We start from the raw sequence: 18,189 nt of genomic DNA on the forward strand, positions 1-18,189 counted from the left end.
GTGCCCATCCTGATCTGGGGCAAAAACCAAACTTGAAACAGAGGGAGAAAATCTCAGGCCAGACCAATCTTTCCAGCCAAAGTGCAGAATTACTAAAAATAGAGTTTATAACGGTGGCAGCTTTAACAGCCATGGAGGGATTACTTGCTCCATGGAGGGAATTGCTTGTCCCACGTGTCCTCAGGGCATCTCCATCTCTTCCTGGCACAGGAGAAGGTTTTGACACTCTTGCTGCACCATCCTCATCAGATCCCACCCAACCTTCTCAAGCCTTGACTGATATCAGGCCACAAACAGCATTACAGGGAGTTTCTTGGGGTTTAACAAGACATATTCCTCTCTTCCCAAGGGTCCTGATGGACTCATGGGATGTTGGAACAGCCGTTCAGCTGCAGTGAAATCGTGTCCCCCCTGAAGGAATAGCAAATCAAGTGCAGTCACCTCCATCTGGGACCTCCCTGGGTTGCCACCAACAGTTAACAAAGAACATGCAAAAGGGGAGGAAAGGGGTGGATGGTGCCCAGATTAAACCTAAATATATCACAGAATCACAGTCACAGGATCCCTGAGGTTGGAAAAGCCCTCTGAGATCACCGAGCCCACCCTGGGCCCCATCCCCACCTTGTCCCCAGCCCAGAGCACTGAGTGCCACGGCCAGGCCTTCCTGGGACACCTCCAGGGCTGGGCACTCCAAACCTCCCTGGGCAGCCCCTGCCAAGGCCTCCCCACCCTTTCCACGAGGAAATTCCTCCTGCTGTCCAACCTGACCCTCCACTGGTGCAACTTGAGGCCATTTCCTCTGATCCTGTTACTTGTTTTTTGAGAAAAGAGCTTGACTCCCCCCCTGGCTCCCCCTTCCTGGCAGGGACTTGCAGAGCCAGAAGGTCCCCCCTGAGCCTCCTTTGCTCCAGGATGAGCCCCCCCAGCTCCCTCAGGAGTTCTCCAGACCCTTCCCAGCTCCCTTCCCTTCCCTGCACACGCTCCAGCCCCTCCAGGTCTCTCCTGTCGAGAGGGGCCAAAAGACTACACTTATTATTCTTAACCTTTGCAAAGTTTATTTGCTTTAAAAAGGAATAAAAGAGGGCGAATGAATTCAATGTTCTCTTTATCTGAAACCACTTAACCGAAGCAAGGCAGGATCCACCTGGACACCACCCAAGACTGCAAACAGAGAGACCTAATTCTTTGTAACAGAAACCAAACTGGGTTAGAGAAGAGCAGAAAGGGTTTGATCAGAGGGACGAAAAAAGATTAATTGCAGGAAAATATTTAAAGAATGAGGCAAAGAATTGAGAAGCAACGTGTGCTCGAGCGGATACAAACCAGGGATGGTGAGTGGGATTTCAGGAAAACCAACAAAACTTCCATGGAGCATCTGAGAACACTTGAACTGAAGAATAACATATTTATAAACCAGGAAAATGAGATACTTTGCCACATGGTAATTAGCTGCCTTACAAAACCACTGCCACAAAGAGCCCAGCAGGGACCAGAAAGAGGTCAGGAATCTATACAAAAAATAGGGGGTGAGACACTGGCCCAGGGTGCCCAGAGAAGCTGTGGCTGCCCCTGGATCCCTGCAAGTGTCTAAGGGCAGGTTGGAGCAACCTGGGCTGGTGGGAGGTGTCCCTGCCCATGGCAGGAGATGAGATGACCTTGAAATGTCCCTTCATTCAAACTCCTACAGAATCCCAGGACCCCTGAGGCTGGAAAAGCCCTCCCAGCCCATGGATCCACCCTGTGCCCCATCCCCACCTTGTCCCCAGCCCAGAGCACTGAGTGCCACGGCCAGGCCTTCCTGGGACACCTCCAGGGCTGGGCACTCCAAACCTCCCTGGGCAGCCCCTGCCAAGGCCTCCCCACCCTTTCCAGCAACAAATTCCTCCTCCCAAGGAATCCCAAGGACCAGTCCTTCTGCTTTACCCTTCCCAGGAGCCCCCAGCACTAATTAACCACAGACCAAACACACAGACTAATTACCCCACTGGGACAGGACCTTGCTCAGGTCTAAGAGAGAAACTCCCCAAGGCTGTGCTGGAGAAGATGGACCTGAATGTCCCTCCAAGCTGGGAGGGAACGGGACCATTCCCTGGCACTGGGCACCACACTGGTTTTTTTGTATCATCCTCAGCAAACCCCCCATTTCTTCCCAACAAATTTTTTTCACGTCCCTGAGATATTTTAGTTTTATTCAGTTGATTCTCTTTTGTCTTCCATGAGCAATTTGTCTCTTTTTCCTCCTCCATGACTCATTTTTCAAAGTTTGCAACAACAACAAGAAGAGGAAATAATTTATCCACGTCTGAAGGAGCTCTCATTATTCCCGAAAAATCCTTTTAACTCCCAAACAGTGACCACCAGACAAGCAGCTGGGAAGCAAAGCCCCTGGGTTCTCACAGCCCCCACCCACATTGGACACCCATGAGGACACCTGGAGCTTGGATCCCAAACGAGGGATCAGTAAAGTGACTCCAGGAATGTCTCCAAGACTTTGATGCTCCTTGCAGAGCAGCTCTGGGAAGGGAAAGCACCACAGGAGATGCACAGGAATGTATCTCCTGGATGGGGACAGGAACCTGCCAGCCCTTCCCTCCAGCACATGGATCAGGGATCACAACTCCTGTTCTCCAAAGGCCGGGAAGGATCCACACTCCTGCCTAATCACCTCCAAGGAGCTTGGGGCTGCAGAGAACTGGAAAGCATTCATCCAGTCACAGAATCCTGGAATCACTGAGGCTGGAAAAGCCCTCCCAGCCCATGGATCCCCCCTGGGCCCCATCCCCACCTTGTCCCCCAGCCCAGAGCACTGAGTGCCACGGCCAGGCCTTCCTGGGACACCTCCAGGGATGGGCACTCCAAACCTCCCTGGGCAGCCCCTGCCAAGGCCTCCCCACCCTTTCCAGCAACAAATTCCTCCTCAGCCCCAACCTGACCCTCCCCTGGCCCAGCCTGAGGCCGTTTCCCCTTGGCCTGGCCCTTGTTCCCTGGCAGCAGAGCCCGACCCCCCCCGGCTCCCCCCCTCCTGGCAGGGACTTGCAGAGCCAGAAGGTCCCCCCTGAGCCTCCTTTGCTCCAGGATGAGCCCCCCCAGCTCCCTCAGCCCCTCCTGCTGCTCCAGACCCTTCCCAGCTCCCTTCCCTTCCCTGCACACGCTCCAGCCCCTCCAGGTCTCTCCTGGCTGAGGGCCCAGAACTGCCCCCGGGATTCCAGGGGGGCCTCCCCAGTTCCCAGCACAGGGACAATCCCTGCCCTGGGCCTGTGCCCACACGAGTTTTGATACAAAACTCTCAGCAAACTCCTGATGTTGGGGATCTCTGCCGGTTTTTAACCCATTTCAGCCCCAGGGGAGTTCAACTGCTCCTCAGGAAACAACAGCAGTCAGTGCCCAAGGGCTGCAGGAGACCTGAGGGACCCAAGAACCACAAAAGCTCCAGGGCAAAGGCTCCTGGTGGCTCCCAGCTCTGTCCAGTGCTGTGGAGAACACAAGGAGTCAGGACAAGGCAGTTGGAGCTGGAGACACCCTGGAGGCACTGAGCACCAGGAGATGATCCCATGGGATGCTGCTCCCACGCCCAGCCCTCCCCAGATCCCCCTGGATCCCCGACGGGCACATCACCAACCTCAACCTGGCAGGCAGAACTGGTGACCAAGCTGTGCCATTTGCCAGGAAAAGGGGACAAGAAACCTCCTTTCTCCCCACCCAGGACCTGGTCAGGGTGCCTTTGATGTCTCCCAGCAGGCTGTTGTGTCTGAAGGAACACCAGGAATTATTAAACCAGCCACCAACGCTCGTTTCTGGAGTCGGGAGAGATGAAAAACTCGGGATTTAAAAGTAGTTGCTGCATATTTCTTTGAATTCCTCGCCAGAGAAACCTGTGTATTTTAGACAAGCCTGTTTTCAAGTGTGAGCCATTCAACCACCCCGGTCAGTGGTTTCCAGTAAAAACTGGTTTTTAACTTTGGCAAACTTGGAAATATGAAGTAAGCAAAGGTAACTATTTATGGTATTTGAAACAAAGCAATGACACCCGTATACATAATAAATATATTTACTGAAGCTTGTTCTGGTTTGTTTGGTTTTCCTCTTGTTCTAGATCAGCCCAGGAAGGCTGATGAATGTTCTTATTACAACCTGAGACTGTAACTAATGATACCTTGGAACTATTAGAAAATACACTTGAGTTAGAGAGTTCTCCTGTATTAACTACTGAATAAACTACTGATTATGCATTTGATATATTTATAGGTGTCTATTTTGAGAGTGCACATACAAATTCACACGAGTGAAAATGTTACATCTATATTTATTAAATGTATTATTACATTTATTATTACATCTATTTATTATTCTATTTCTTATTTATCATTATATTTATTGTGTTTATATTCTATTTATTATACATCTACATATTTTATACATATTTATATCTACTTATATGTATACTTTTTACTTCCAGAAGTCTGGAAGGTTCCAGAACAGCCTTCCCACTGGAATAGCAGGAGGAAAAGTATCAGTGGGTTTAAAGGTGGAGGGTGAGCAGTTTGTGGGGGTTGTGAAGCTGTGCGGGGTCAAGGACTCAACTCACTGACCAGACTCCCTGTCCCACTGCTTTTCCAACACTGGGAATGGGAATGCTGCTGGAAGAGCAGCCTGGGGAGGAGGCAGCTGCTCCAGATCACCACGGGCACCGGGAGTTAAATTAAGTTTAAAGCTTTGGCTCAATCTTCCAAGTTGTGAATGGCTTCCCAACCTTCCCGCAGGGATCCTGATCCTCCAGCCCCGCTCCTCAGTGCTTTTGGCTTAGATAAAGAAATTCCAGAGGAAACCAGCTGGCTGCTCATCAAACAGGAGCTGCAAAGCCTTCCCCAACAAAAAGCTACATCCTCGCTGCGAGAACTTCATTCACCGGGAAAATAATCCTCCTATGGAAACAACCCCCAGCACAGCCGAGCGCGGCCACGGCAATAACTCAACAAAGCCACAGCCCCGGCCAACAGAAATCCAATTTACCATTTATTCCAGCTCAGATGCTGCAGTGGGGATGTCACCAGAGCGAGGAAGCCCTGTGGGATGCACGAGGTAACAGTTGCTCCAGAGTAACTCCTCCGAATTGCCAAGTGCAAAGGAACCAGACTCCGGGTGTTCCCAATCCCCCCCTGCTTTCCAGGCTGGAGATTCAGCCCTTGCTGTGCCTCTGAACCACTTCTCCCCGTGACCTTGTGATTTCAGAGCCGGCGACTATTGGTTCTCCCTTTGCTTGGGGCGCTCACATCTCATTTCGTTTCTCATTATCAGGCACAACCAGATCAAGGACAGGCTCTCCTCTGCCGGGATTCTTTCTCTGTCTTACAAACGAAATAACTCCATTGATTATTGCCTTTGTCATCCAGCAGCTGCAGGACAGTCACAGACAACACAGACACCCTTCACTTGCACGTGCTCTTGAAGAGCTTGGAACCAGCTTGAAAGCAGCTGCTCTGAAGAGCCCCGAGGAAAGCCATCAAAGAGCATCTCCTGCTCCTCTAAATCCACTGCCAAGATCCCTGTTTAACACCAGCATCCAGGAGAACCTTCACAGGAGTCCATCTGCTTCCAAACAGGAACAGCAGCTCCACATGGGACCCAGGGATGCATGAAATGCTCCTGCATGAAAAGCTCCTGAAAAGCCCGAGAAAACCCATCACAGAGTATCTCCTGCTCCTACAAATCCAATACCTGGACCCCTGTTTAACAGTAGTGCTCAGGAGAACCTTTGCAGGAGCCTGTTTGCTTCCAACAAGGAACAGCAGCTCCTCATGGGACCCAGGGCTGCAGGAAAAGCTCCCGAAAACACCTGCATGAAATGCTCCTGAAAAGCCCCAAGGAAACCCATCACAGAGCATCTCCTGCTCCTCCAAATCCAGTACCAAAGCCCCCTGTTTAACACCAGTGCTCAGGAGGACCTTCACAGGAGTCCATGTGCTTCCAAGAAGGAAGAGCAGCTCCACATGGGACCTGCAGTGAACACTCAGGGACCCTCAGCTCCCACCACCCGGCAGCGTTTGCTCCGCAGCTGCAAACGGGGCCAGGCACAGACACACACCCAGAGGGGCTCGTGCTGCTCCACCTCCAACTCTTCTCCAGCATCTCTGCAATTCCCAAGATGAAAACTGCCAGAAGTTCTGCCATTCCCCTCCCTGACAGTGCCTGTTTGCAGCCCCAGCCCCCCAAAATCACCGAGTCTGCTGCACCAAAGGGGTGGCTGTCAAGTCAGCTCGCCAGCACGTCTCAGAACGAGACACCAGCCCTACCCCAGCCTCCATTCCAACCATCTCCTGTCCCCTGCTCCTCCCTGGGGTGGTCCCTTCCCACAGCTCCTCACCCAGACTCACACCTCTGGACAGGTTCCTCCCTCGGCATCGCACCCTCGCAGAGCTGCCTCCACGCAGGGCTCTCACCCTGGACCATCCCAGGCACAGCTCATTCCATCCAGCACTTCTCTGACAGCACCTCCCAAACCCTCTCCCACCCTTCCCCAGACTGCCTGCACCCACCACACTCCAGCTGCCACCTTCTCCCTCCAGGACCCTCCACCCCCAACACCCCAACACTTCCATTCCTGGGCAGGTCAGTCACCCCCCCCATCCCTCCAGGACCCTGAAGCCCCCCAGGCTGGCAAATCACACCCCTGGCCGGGACTCCTCTCCAACCAGCCTCTCCCACTGTGGACACCCCGGCACCCCCTTAGCTCAGAGCACAAGTCCAGCACCAGCTCAGTCCGGGATCTTCGCTCACACCAGCTCGTGTTTCCCGGGTGGGAGAAGCTCTCCCAGCTCCCCCCGCTCCCAAAGGCATCACGGGTGCCCTGAACATGACAAAGCACCGGCAGTGGCAGCTCTGCTCAGACTGCCGGGCTCTGCTCAGCCCAGCCCTCGACCTGCCTGCGACTCCCAGGGAACCCTGGCCAGGGGCTGACAACATTCCTGGCCCCAAAAACATTCATCAACATCTCCAACGCAGCAAATAACCTGGAGAGTTTCCATGAGCGAGGCACTGAAGGGATTCTCTTTAACTCTCACTCAGCCTCCTCGGCCACAGGGTAAGGAGCCAGTGGGAAGAGATTCCAGCCCTGAGGGGCCACTGCCCGACCTATCCACTGTTCCTCCCCACAGTGCCTCCCACAACTTGCTTTCTCTCTGGAGATCACATGAACACACGCAAACAATTCGGGATGAATAAGTGAATTCAGGATTCTGTGGCAGTTACTCCAGGACCACCTACTCGATGTAAACACATGAGGAGATACAGGAGGATGCGACAGGGAACAGTGGGAAAACGCACTGGGAAAAGCACTTCTGATGCAAGAGTCCATCCATGGATTCCTTCCAGCCTCCTGGAATCAGACACCTGCACGAATCGCAGCTCCAGCACATCAAACACTCCTTAACTCCAACCACCACTGCAGAAATCCGCCCCAGCCACAGGCCCTTCTCATCCACATCCTCCTCTCGGGGGGAAAAACACATCCGTGGGGACATCAGCGGGACTGCCTGGACTGCCACCTCCGAGGGGGAGCTGTCAGCTCCCTCAGCACGGGGCTCACAGGGCTCTGAAGCAGCAATTCCAAGCAGGGAAGAGCAAGCCCTGTCTCCCTCTCCCCAGCTCAGATCCATGTTACAGCCAACGCAGCTCAGCTCAGCGGCTGCTCCAGCCCGCAGTGCAAGAGGAATCCACGGAAAAAGTGGAGGCAGGGAGATGAAAAGAGGATCCTTAAACTTTCTGTGAAAAAACTATGGAATTAAGAGGCTTGCAGAGGGAGCCTTTTGTTATCCCTGCCTGCTGGAAGCTGACTTACGACCCAGCACAGGCTTTACATGGCTCTCAGGAGTCTGTCCAACACAACAGGCACTGCTGTTATCCCTCTAAGCCTCCCGGCTCCCGGCGCTGGGAGCTGGGGCTGGAAGCTCTGTTGGGAAGAGCTCCCGTGCCCACCACCCCCAGCACGAGGTGGGCTGGCACCGGGGGGCCCTGCAGTGGCCCAGGGCAGGACACCGGGCACTGCCAGCCCCGGGATGGGGGGAGAGGGGTCAGAGAGGCACCGGCACCTCCGGGGCTCCCAGGAGAGCCAGGCACCTGTGTCACAGGTGAGACCAACCACCCACAGCCACAGCAGAGAGCCACGGACACACCCGGGGATGGACAGGGCACCCCAGGGCTGGAGCTGACCAGGGAACCTGCAGCCCCACAGCCAGGCTGGGGATCCCATGGCCCTGCAGCCTCACAACCGGGCTGGGAGCCCCACAAAGCTGCAGCCCCACAGCCAGGCTGGAGATCTCATGGCCCTGCAGCCCCACAACCAGGCTGGGGATCCCATGGCCCTGCAGCCCCACAACCAGGCTGGGGATCCCATGGCCCTGCAGCCCCACAGCCAGGCTGGGAGCCCCACAAAGCTGCAGCCCCACAGCCGTGCTGGGGATCACACAGCCAGAGAAGCCATTGCTGCTGACCCCCAACCCGTGGGCTGAGCAGGACCCTGGGCTGGAGATGACTGGGGACCCCATGGCCCTGCAGCCCCCACAACCAGACTGGGGATCTCAAGGCTCTGCAGCCCCCACAACCAGACTGGGGACCCCACAGCCCTGCAGCACCACGGCCAGCGCAGCCAGTGCTGCAGCCAGCGTGAGCCCCCTGCCCAGAGCCTGCAGTCGGTGCCGTGGGACCCTGGGCTGGGGACCCTCCAGCCGGGCTGGGGACCCCAAGGCCCTCCATCCCCCCAGCCGGGCTGGGGACCCCCCTAACCACTGCCAGCACAGCCAGTGCAGGACCCCCTGCCAGAGCCCGCACCCGGTGCCGCGGGACCCCGGGCTGGGGACTCACTAGCCGGGCTGGGGCCCCCCCTGGCCGCGTCCCGCGCCCCCCGTGCCGCAGCGGCGCGGGACCCCCGGAGCAGCGCGGGACCCCCGCCCGGTGGCGGTGCCGCCCCGCCGCCCGCCCCGCGCCCCGCCCGCTCTCCCTCCCTCCCTCCCTCCCTCCCTCGCTCACCCTTGACGGCTTCTCCGCGGTTGAGCTGGATCTCGCCCTCGCCCTGCGGCGCGTAGCTCTTCACCACGATGAACTTGCGGCCGGGCACGGCGCTGTACAGCTTCCGCTTGGGCCCGCGCAGCGGGGCGGGCGCGGCGTGCGGCGCGGGCTCGGCTCCGGGGCCGGGGGGCCCGGCCGGGCCGCCGGGGCTGTAAACGAACACGTAGGTTACGGTGCTGATGCCCGGCAGCTCGCGGCTCGTCCCGCCGCGGCCCGCGGGCTGCGCCATGGCGGGGGGGCCCGGCGCGGGGTCGCGGGGGGCTCAGCGCAGCCCCGGCCGGCGCGGCGGAGGCGGCGGCGGCGGCGGCACCGCCCGGGCGCGGGCACCGGCTGCGGCTGCGGCTGGACGGGCACCGGCTGCGGGGCGGCCGCCGCCCGCCGCCCGCTCCATGGCGCGGCGCCGCCCGCCCCGCGCCGCGCTCCGCTCCCTCCGGCGCACCATGGCCCGGGGCAGGTGGTGCCGGCGCCCGCGGCTCCTCCCCCGGCGGGCGGGGACGGCGCCGGACCGGCCGCCCCCGCCAGCGCCCCCCGCCCCCGCCAGCGCCGCCGCCGCCGCCCCCGCCGCGACCCGCACGGCTCCCCCTGCGGGCACCCACCGGCCCTACCCCGGCGGGCGGGACACGGGGGCACGGGACGGGAGCGGCCCGGGAGGGGGGAGAAGGTCCCGGGGGGACGGTTTGGGGGGAGATGCCCGTCTAGGCAGTGTGCGGGGGGACGGTTCTGGCGGAGGGGGCAGCCCGGCCAGGCGATGCGCGGGGGGCAGTTTGGAGGGGCGAGTCAGCGCGGGCAGTGTGCGGGGAGGCAGTTTCGGGAGGGTCGGTGTGTTTGGGGGGCGCAGCCCGGCCAGGCAACTGCGGAGGGGACAGGTCAGCGGTGGGGTGTGCGGGGGGCAGTCTGGGGGGGCGATGCCCATCCAGGCAATGTGCAGGGGGGCACTTCTGGGGGGATAGCCCGGTCAGGCAGTGGGCGGGAGGGGCAGTTTTGAGGGGGTAGCCCGGTCAGGCAGTGGGCGGGAGGGGCAGTTTTGAGGGGGTAGCCCGGTCAGGCAGTGGGCGGGAGGGGCAGTTTTAGGGGGGCGATGCCCGGCCCCCGGCAGTGTGCGGGGGGCGGTGCCGGGCTTGCAGAGATTCGCGGGCGGGGGTTGCCCGGCTCCCGCTCCCGGGGCTCGAGGTGCCCGCGGTGCGCTCTGCACAGCGGCAGTGCCCGGGGCGGGGGGTCCCCGCAGCCCCCCGCAGCTGCCAGCGCCGCCGCCGCAGCCCCGCCGCTCGCAGCCCCCGCACTCGGGGGGCTCGGCACCGGCTGCAGCCTCCTGGTCCCTCCCTCCCTAGTCCTGCCTCTGCAGCCGCTGTTTCCCCCCCAGCTCCACGTTTGCAACCCCAGCTCCACGTTTGCAACCCCAGCTCCACGTTTGCAACCCCAGCTCCATGTCTGCACCGCCCAAGCCCCCCAGTCTGCACTCCCACCCCGGTTGGGCTCGCACATCGTCGCCCCGCAGCCCCCCCGTTGTCGCTCTGGTGGGGCCCCCATCGCGCTGCCCCCCGAGGGTGCAGTGGGGTGGGACCCCGCAGACCCCGCACGGTGCCGGCTGAAGGAGCTGTCCCCTATGTTCCGCCCCTAAAATGACCAACACGCCAAGGGGTACAGGCTCCTTGCGAGCGAGATGGGAGGAGGGAGTGGGAGAGGGGACGGCGTCCCTCGGAATGGGACTGAGCTTCCCCCGGGAGCACGCGCTGCCAGCGGACCCCCCCACCACCACATGGAGACCATCAGAGAGCCGGGAAGGGCGACCCAACGCCAAAATCCAACAGGAGCGGCACGACTTCCCCTCCTGGCACCCCAAACCCTCTCCTCAAACTTCCCATCCCCCGGCACAACCTCAGCTGGCGGGACTGTCACCGGGACTGTCACCGGGACCGTCACCGCGGGTCCCCCGCCCGCCTCAGCCTCGGCGCGGCACTCCTGTCCTCGAGGGAAAAACCACTTAATCACGAATAAATAGCTCCCCTTTGCTTACAATGCTTCTAAATGTCACTCCGGCAGCATTTTGAGTCAATGCAGAGATATGAAAGCCCAGCTCAGCTCTCCAAAAGGCCCCTTTATGTTTTTAGCAACAGTCACGAGCAGCGCGCGGAACCGGAGGAATCGCGGGCGGCTCCCGGGAATGTGCAGCACCGCCGAGATCCCCGTCCCGCTGCCGCTCACACCGGCCCTGTGCCCGCTGCCCCTCGTGCCAGCCTGCACCCAGCACCCCAGTGCTGCCCTGTGCCCCACGGCCGCTCACACCCACCCAGCGCCCTGCTCCCGCTCACCAACCCGCACCCTCACCCCGCTCTGTGCCCCACTGCCACTCACGCCAACCCTGCCTCCCACTGCCACTCACACCAACCCTGCACCCCACTGCCACTCACACCAACCCTGCCTCCCACTGCCACTCACACCAACCCTGCACCCCACTGCCACTCACACCAACCCTGCACCCCACTGCCACTCACACCCACCCTGCACCCCACTGCTGCTCACACCAACCCTGCACCCCACTGCCGCTCACACCAACCCTGCCTCCCACTGCCACTCACACCAACCCTGCACCCCACTGCCACTCACACCCACCCTGCCTCCCACTGCCACTCACACCAACCCTGCCTCCCACTGCCACTCACACCAACCCTGCACCCCACTGCCACTCACACCAACCCTGCACCCCACTGCCACTCACACCCACCCTGCACCCCACTGCTGCTCACACCAACCCTGCACCCCACTGCCGCTCACACCAACCCTGCCTCCCACTGCCACTCACACCAACCCTGCACCCCACTGCCACTCACACCCACCCTGCCTCCCACTGCCACTCACACCAACCCTGCCTCCCACTGCCACTCACACCAACCCTGCACCCCACTGCTGCTCACACCAACCCTGCACCCCACTGCTGCTCACACCAACCCTGCCTCCCACTGCCACTCACGCCAACCCTGCACCCCACTGCTGCTCACACCAACCCTGCACCCCACTGCTGCTCACACCTACCCGTGCCCAGTGCCCCCCTGCTGCCCTGCACCCGGTGCCACTCACACCGACCCCGTGCCCCGCTGTCACTCACACCGACCCACACTCAGCACCCTGCTGCCCACTCATGCCACCCTGCACTCTGTGCCCCACTGCCACTCATGCCACCCTGCACTCTGCGCCCCACTGATGGCTCGTGCCAACCCTGTACCCCTCTGCCACTCACGGTGCCCCACACCCTGCACCCCACTGCCACTCACACCGCCCCTGTGCCCCACGGCCTCTCACACCAACGTGCACCCTGTGCCCCCCTGCTGCTCGTGCCAACCTGCACCCTCTGCTTCCACTCTGACCTGCACTCTCACCCCACGGCTGCTCGTGCCAACCTTGTGCCCCACTGCCACCCACAGCAACCCTGCACCCCACTGCTGCTCACACCGCCCCGCGCTGTTCCCCACTCTGTGCCCCGCTGCCTTTCATGCCAACCCTGCTCCCTGTTGTTGCTCCTGCCAAGCTGCACCCAGCACCTCGATGCCACTCACACCGACCCAGTGCCCCACTGCCACTCACACCAACCTACACCCTGTCCTCCATGGCTGCTCATGCCAACCCTACACCCCTCTGTCACACCAAACCGAGCCCTGGGCTCTGTTGCCACTCACACCGACCCAGTGCCCCACTGCAGCTCACACCAACCTACACCCACGGCTGCTCATGCCAACCCTCTGCTCCTCTGTCACACCAAACTGAGCCCTGGGCTCTGCTGCCACTCACACAGACCCAGTGCCCCACTGTCACCACCTGCCCCACTGCCACTCACACCAACCCAGTGTCCCACTGCAGCTCACACCAACCTACATCCCGTCCTCTACGGCTGCTCATGCCAACCCTGTGCCCCTCTGTCACAGGGCCCAGGGCCCAAACCAAGCCCTGGGCCCTGCTGCCACTCACACCAACCCAGTGCCCCACTGCCACCACCTGCCCCACTGCCACTCACACCAACCCAGTGCCCCACTGCTACCACCTGCCCCACTGCCACTCACACCAACCCAGTGCCCCACTGCCACTCACACCGACCCAGTGCCCCACTGCCACTCACACTGACCCTGTGCCCCACTGCCACTCACACCCCCCCACACCTCACCCTGCTGCTGCTCACACCAGCTTTGCCCCCCCAGGGCATGTGAACCCTTCTGCTCCCATCTGCCAGGGCTCACTCAGCCAGGGCCTGGCACTCACACTCCAGGTAGGGATCCACACGTGGGCAGCGGGCACAGGGTGGGATCACCACGGTGCCAGGCCCTGAGCCCCTCCAGCGCCGCTCAGAGCTGTGAGAGCCCTCACAGACCCCTGTGTCAGCGGGCAGGATCCCTCTCCAGCCATTCCCCTTCTCCAAGCTCCTGTCTCCACATCTGCCCTGCCCTCACTGTGGCACTGATGCTGTTCCCAAACCACTGGAGGAACCAGGAGCTCTCCAGCTGGTCCTGCCCCTTGGCACCCCCCGGCAGGATTGGGGCACTTCTCAGCATCACGTTCCACGTGAGTTTGGGAAATGCTGCTGCTGCTGGACCAACAGCTGGTCCTTGCACAGGTGACCCAAAGATCCAAGGAGCAGCCCCAGGTTCCCACAGCTCCTCTCTGGAGTGGCACTGGGGAAACATCAATCACACCCTCCCAGTCCAGGTCCCGTCTGCCACATTGATCCTGCAGCACAGTCAGTTTGGGATCATTAAGGAGTCATTAATTCCAGATATCTCCGGAGCCGACATCTATCCGAGGGGTATTTATAACGAGTTTTCCAATAATTGCAAAGGATGCCACCATTTTTGTTTGGGCTCCTTTGGCAGGCTCAATTTCAATTAAAGGATGTTAATTACTTTCGTCATATTTCATGTTAATGCCCGTTTGATAGAGACCTGTGTCAGCCCTGCAGCTGCTCCGGGTTCGGGCTCTGCTCTGGGAACAACTGGAAAACAGAATCCCCAAATCACTGAGGCTGGAAAAGACCTCCAAGGTCACGGAGTCCAACCTGTGGCCGACCACCACCAGAGCCCCGAGTGCCACGTCCAGCCACTCCTTGGACACCCCCAGGGACGGGGACTCGCCACCTCCCCGGGCAGCCCCTTCCAGTGCTTGACAACCCTTTCCACGAAGCAAAAAAATCATCCACGGAGGAAAAGAGCCATGAGAAAAGCTGCCTGGAACGGGCTGGATGTTTTCCACCGGGCAGGAGCGGAGCATCCCTTGGCGTGTTTCCACCTGGAATGACAACGTGCTTCCTCGCCCGGTTTATCGCCCCGCGCCAGGAGGCACCTTGAGGCCTCCAGCCCCTGCATCCGGAGGAGCCGCAGCCCATCCCCGCCGGATCCAGGCCTGATTCCTGAGCAGCAGCCAGAGTGGATTATGAATAAAACAAACAGTGCCGTGGCAGTGTTGATTAAGCAGCTCTGGAGCTTCCGAACGTCCCCAGTGGATCGTCGTGATTTCTCTACGCTCGGTGCCCACATCCTGCGGCTCCTCCTCTCCCAGGCACACGGGCGGGCGTCCCACGGGAATGCTGAGCGGGAGCAGCTCCGAGGAAAGGTCCTTGGTGTGAAAGAGCAGCAGCCCTTTCTGTGCCCAGGTGAGCACAGGGCTCTCCTCCTCGTGGAAGCCGCTCACCTGGAATTCATCCATCCCACAGCCGCTTCCACCAACAATGTGGGGTCCAGTAGGTCCAGTTCAGCTTCATGTCTGCTTTGGGGGAGTCTCTGGGGCAGACAGAGGACTCTCCCCACCCCACCTGCTGCCTCTGCTTCCAGCACCCTGCTCTAGAAGCTGGTGAGCCAAAACTGGGTTTCTCTGGAGGCTTCACCTGGAGCCGGGAGGAGCCGGAGCAGCAGCACGAGGTGTCCCTCAGGGGACATTTCTGAGGTGTCACACCTGCTCTGCCTGCTGAAACTACCTGAGATGGGGTTGATGTGTGACTCCACATCCCATATTCCTTCAGGCATTCCAGCCCCTGGGAGCACCCAGCCTTGACAGTGCCTGGACCTGATCACCTGACGGTGCTTCCATTGGGAACAGCGTCAGGTCCCAGTATGGAAGAGCTTCCTCATGAGAATGGATACTTAGAATAAACCCCTCCACAACCCACTTGGAATAAACCCCTCCACAACTCACTTGGAATAAACCCCTCCACAACTCACTTGGAATAAACCCCTCCACAAATCCACTTGGAATAAACCCTTCTACAACTCACTTGGAATAAACCCCTCCACAATTTCCATTTGGAATAAACCCCTCCACAACCCACTTGGAATAAACCCCTCCACAGCTCACTTGGAATAAAACCCTCCACAACTCACTTGGAATAAACCCTTCCACAAATACACTTGGAATAAACCCCTCCACAACTCACTTGGAATAAAACCCTCCACAACTCACTTGGAATAAACCCTTCCACAAATACACTTGGAATAAACCCCTCCACAACTCACTTGGAATAAACCCCTCCACAACCCACTTGGAATAAACCCTTCTACAACTCACTTGGAATAAACCCCTCCACAACTCACTTGGAATAAACCCCTCCACAACCCACTTGGAATAAACCCCTCCACAATTTCCATTTGGAATAAACCCCTCCTCAATCCACTTGGAATAAACCCCTCCACAAATCCACTTGGAATAAATGCCTCCTCAATCCACTTGGAATAAACCCCTCCACAACCCACTTGGAATAAACCCCTCCACAATTTCCATTTGGAATAAACCCCTCCACAATTTCCATTTGGAATAAACCCCTCCACAACCCACTTGGAATAAACCCCTCCACAATTTCCATTTGGAATAAACCCCTCCACAACTCACTTGGAATAAACTCCTCCACAAATCCACTTGGAATAAACCCCTCCACAACTCACTTGGAATAAACCCCTCCACAAATCCACTTGGAATAAACCCTTCTACAACTCACTTGGAATAAACCCCTCCACAATTTCCATTTGGAATAAACCCCTCCACAACTCACTTGGAATAAACCCCTCCACAACTCACTTGGAATAAACCCCTCCACAAATCCACTTGGAATAAACCCCTCCACAAATCCACTTGGAATAAACCCCTCCACAACACACTTGGAATAAACCCCTCCACAACTCACTTGGAATAAACCCCTCCACAAATCCACTTGGAATAAACCCTTCTACACCTCACTTGGAACAAACCCCTCCACAGCCCGCAGGCATTTCTGTGGGAGCACAGACTTCCCTTCACAGGCAGGTTCAAATCACCACAAGTGAATTAACAGACCATAATAGTCCCCACAATTACTCCAAGCCCATCAAATGGCCCCAAATCCCCAGGACAGTTGCTTTAATTTTTATGTGCTCTCACAGGACCGATCAGCAGAGAATCACTTTTTGTCGGGTGAGTTCTGGGTGAAGGATTCTGGGTTTAGGTTTAAACCACCCTCCCCTGGGGAAGGGACTGGAGAAACAATCCTGTCAGGAGCAGCTGAGGGAGCTGGGAGGGCTCATCCTGGAGCAAAGGAGGCTCAGGGGGGACCTTCTGGCTCTGCAAGTCCCTGCCAGGAGGGGGGAGCCGGGGGGGGGTCGGGCTCTGCTCCCAGGGAACAAGGGACAGGCCAAGGGGAAACGGCTTCGAGCTGCACCAGAGGAGGTTTAGGTTGGATATTAGGGAAAAACCCCTAAATTCCCACATACAGCTCTGTATCCATGGAGCACCCAGAGAGGATTTCTCTGGGGGAACCTTCCTGGAGCCATCTGTCCCCAAAGCTTGGTGGGCAGAAGCACACAAGGCCCGATCCCCCCTGTGAGCTCCACCCTGGCCTTGGGGCAGGAGAGGTTTTGCCGTCACCCCCCGAGGGGTTTAAACTCCACCGGTTCCTTCTGACTCGGTCCCGTTGGAATTTGACTGACAACCAAGAACTGCAGCTCCGTTCTGGCACTTTACTACGTGTCCTGTGGCAGAAATGCTTTCCCTGCTCCGGAGTTTCAGGTTGTTACTCCGAGCGTGGCTGACAGATCCACAAATAGCCCGGGTTTGACGGCAACGCTTCCAGCGCCGGCAGGAAAAAAGCAGCTCCGTCGCCTCCAAAACTTTCCCAGGTTCACAGAACCAAACAGAAGGGCTGAGTCTGGCAGGGATCCCCACAGGCCATCCCGTTCAGCTGCTCCAGCTGGGACACCCACGGCCAGCTGCCGTGTCCAGTTGGCTCCTGGACTTGTCTCCAAGGATGGAGGTTCCGCAGCTCTCCGGGCAGCCCGAGCTCGTGCTCCGGTAATCTCACAGTGGAAAAGTGTCTCCTGATGTTCAGAAGGAACCTCCTGTGTGCCAGAACGTGCCCACGACCTCTGGTCCTGTCACCACACGCTCCCTGAGATGTTTGTGATGGATGAGATCCCCCAGAGCCTTCCCTTCTCCGGGAAGAACAGTTCCCAGCTCTCAGCCTTTCCTCACAGAAGAGGTGCTCCAGTCCCTTCATCATCTCCATGGTCCTTCACTGGACTCTCAGCAGGAGCTCCATGTCTCTTTTGTCCCAGGGAGCCCAGCACTGGTCCCAGCACTCCAGTGCTGAGTGGAGGGGGAGGATTTTCCCCCTGGAACAACCCAGGGCACCTTCTCTGCTGCACGGACACGCTGCTGGCTCCTGTTCAGCTTGGTGTCAACCAGGACCCCCAGGGCCTTCTCTGCACAGCTGCTTTCCAGCTGGGTGCCCACAGCACACATTTGGGGTCAACAGGAACCTCCCTTGACTGTCAGCCAACTATTTTGGGAGAGGTCTTGAATTCGGGAATGGGAGAGCCCTTCCGAGAGCCCCAGGGAATCACCTGGGGCAGATGGAATGACCCAGAGAGGTGAGTTCTGTCCAAAATTCAGGAGGCAGTTTCTGACAAGGGGGGGGTTGATGCCTCACCCCGGGGATCCCTCCAGCCACACAGGCAGAGCAGGACCCCCACCCTGTCCCCCTGCTGTCCCCAGGCTGGGTAAGGAGGCAGCTCTGGGCTGCCAGGGCTCTGGCACAGAAGGATTTCATCCCTTTCTGTTCCGAGAGCTCGGCTCGGCGAGCCGAGAAACTTCTGGTCTCAGATCATCTGCACACAGCAAAATGAGAAC

General features: G+C 58.7%; 1 protein-coding gene across 2 annotated transcripts in view; it reads right to left on the bottom strand.

Annotated features, from left to right (window-relative positions):
- The window catches only part of SHANK3 (SH3 and multiple ankyrin repeat domains 3), a 265,082-nt gene that overhangs the window by 116,592 nt on the left and 130,301 nt on the right, over nt 1-18,189 (bottom strand). For both annotated transcript variants that reach the window (XM_051773642.1, XM_051773643.1), the window contains exon 13: nt 9,022-9,209. In XM_051773642.1, coding sequence (XP_051629602.1) covers nt 9,022-9,209 — 188 coding nt within the window. The remainder of the gene's footprint in view (nt 1-9,021; nt 9,210-18,189) is intronic.

The sequence above is a fragment of the Manacus candei genome, unplaced genomic scaffold (assembly GCF_025592945.1).
Source record: "Manacus candei isolate 608988 ecotype Guabito, Panama unplaced genomic scaffold, ASM2559294v1 h1tg000174l, whole genome shotgun sequence".
Classification (NCBI taxonomy): domain Eukaryota; kingdom Metazoa; phylum Chordata; class Aves; order Passeriformes; family Pipridae; genus Manacus; species Manacus candei.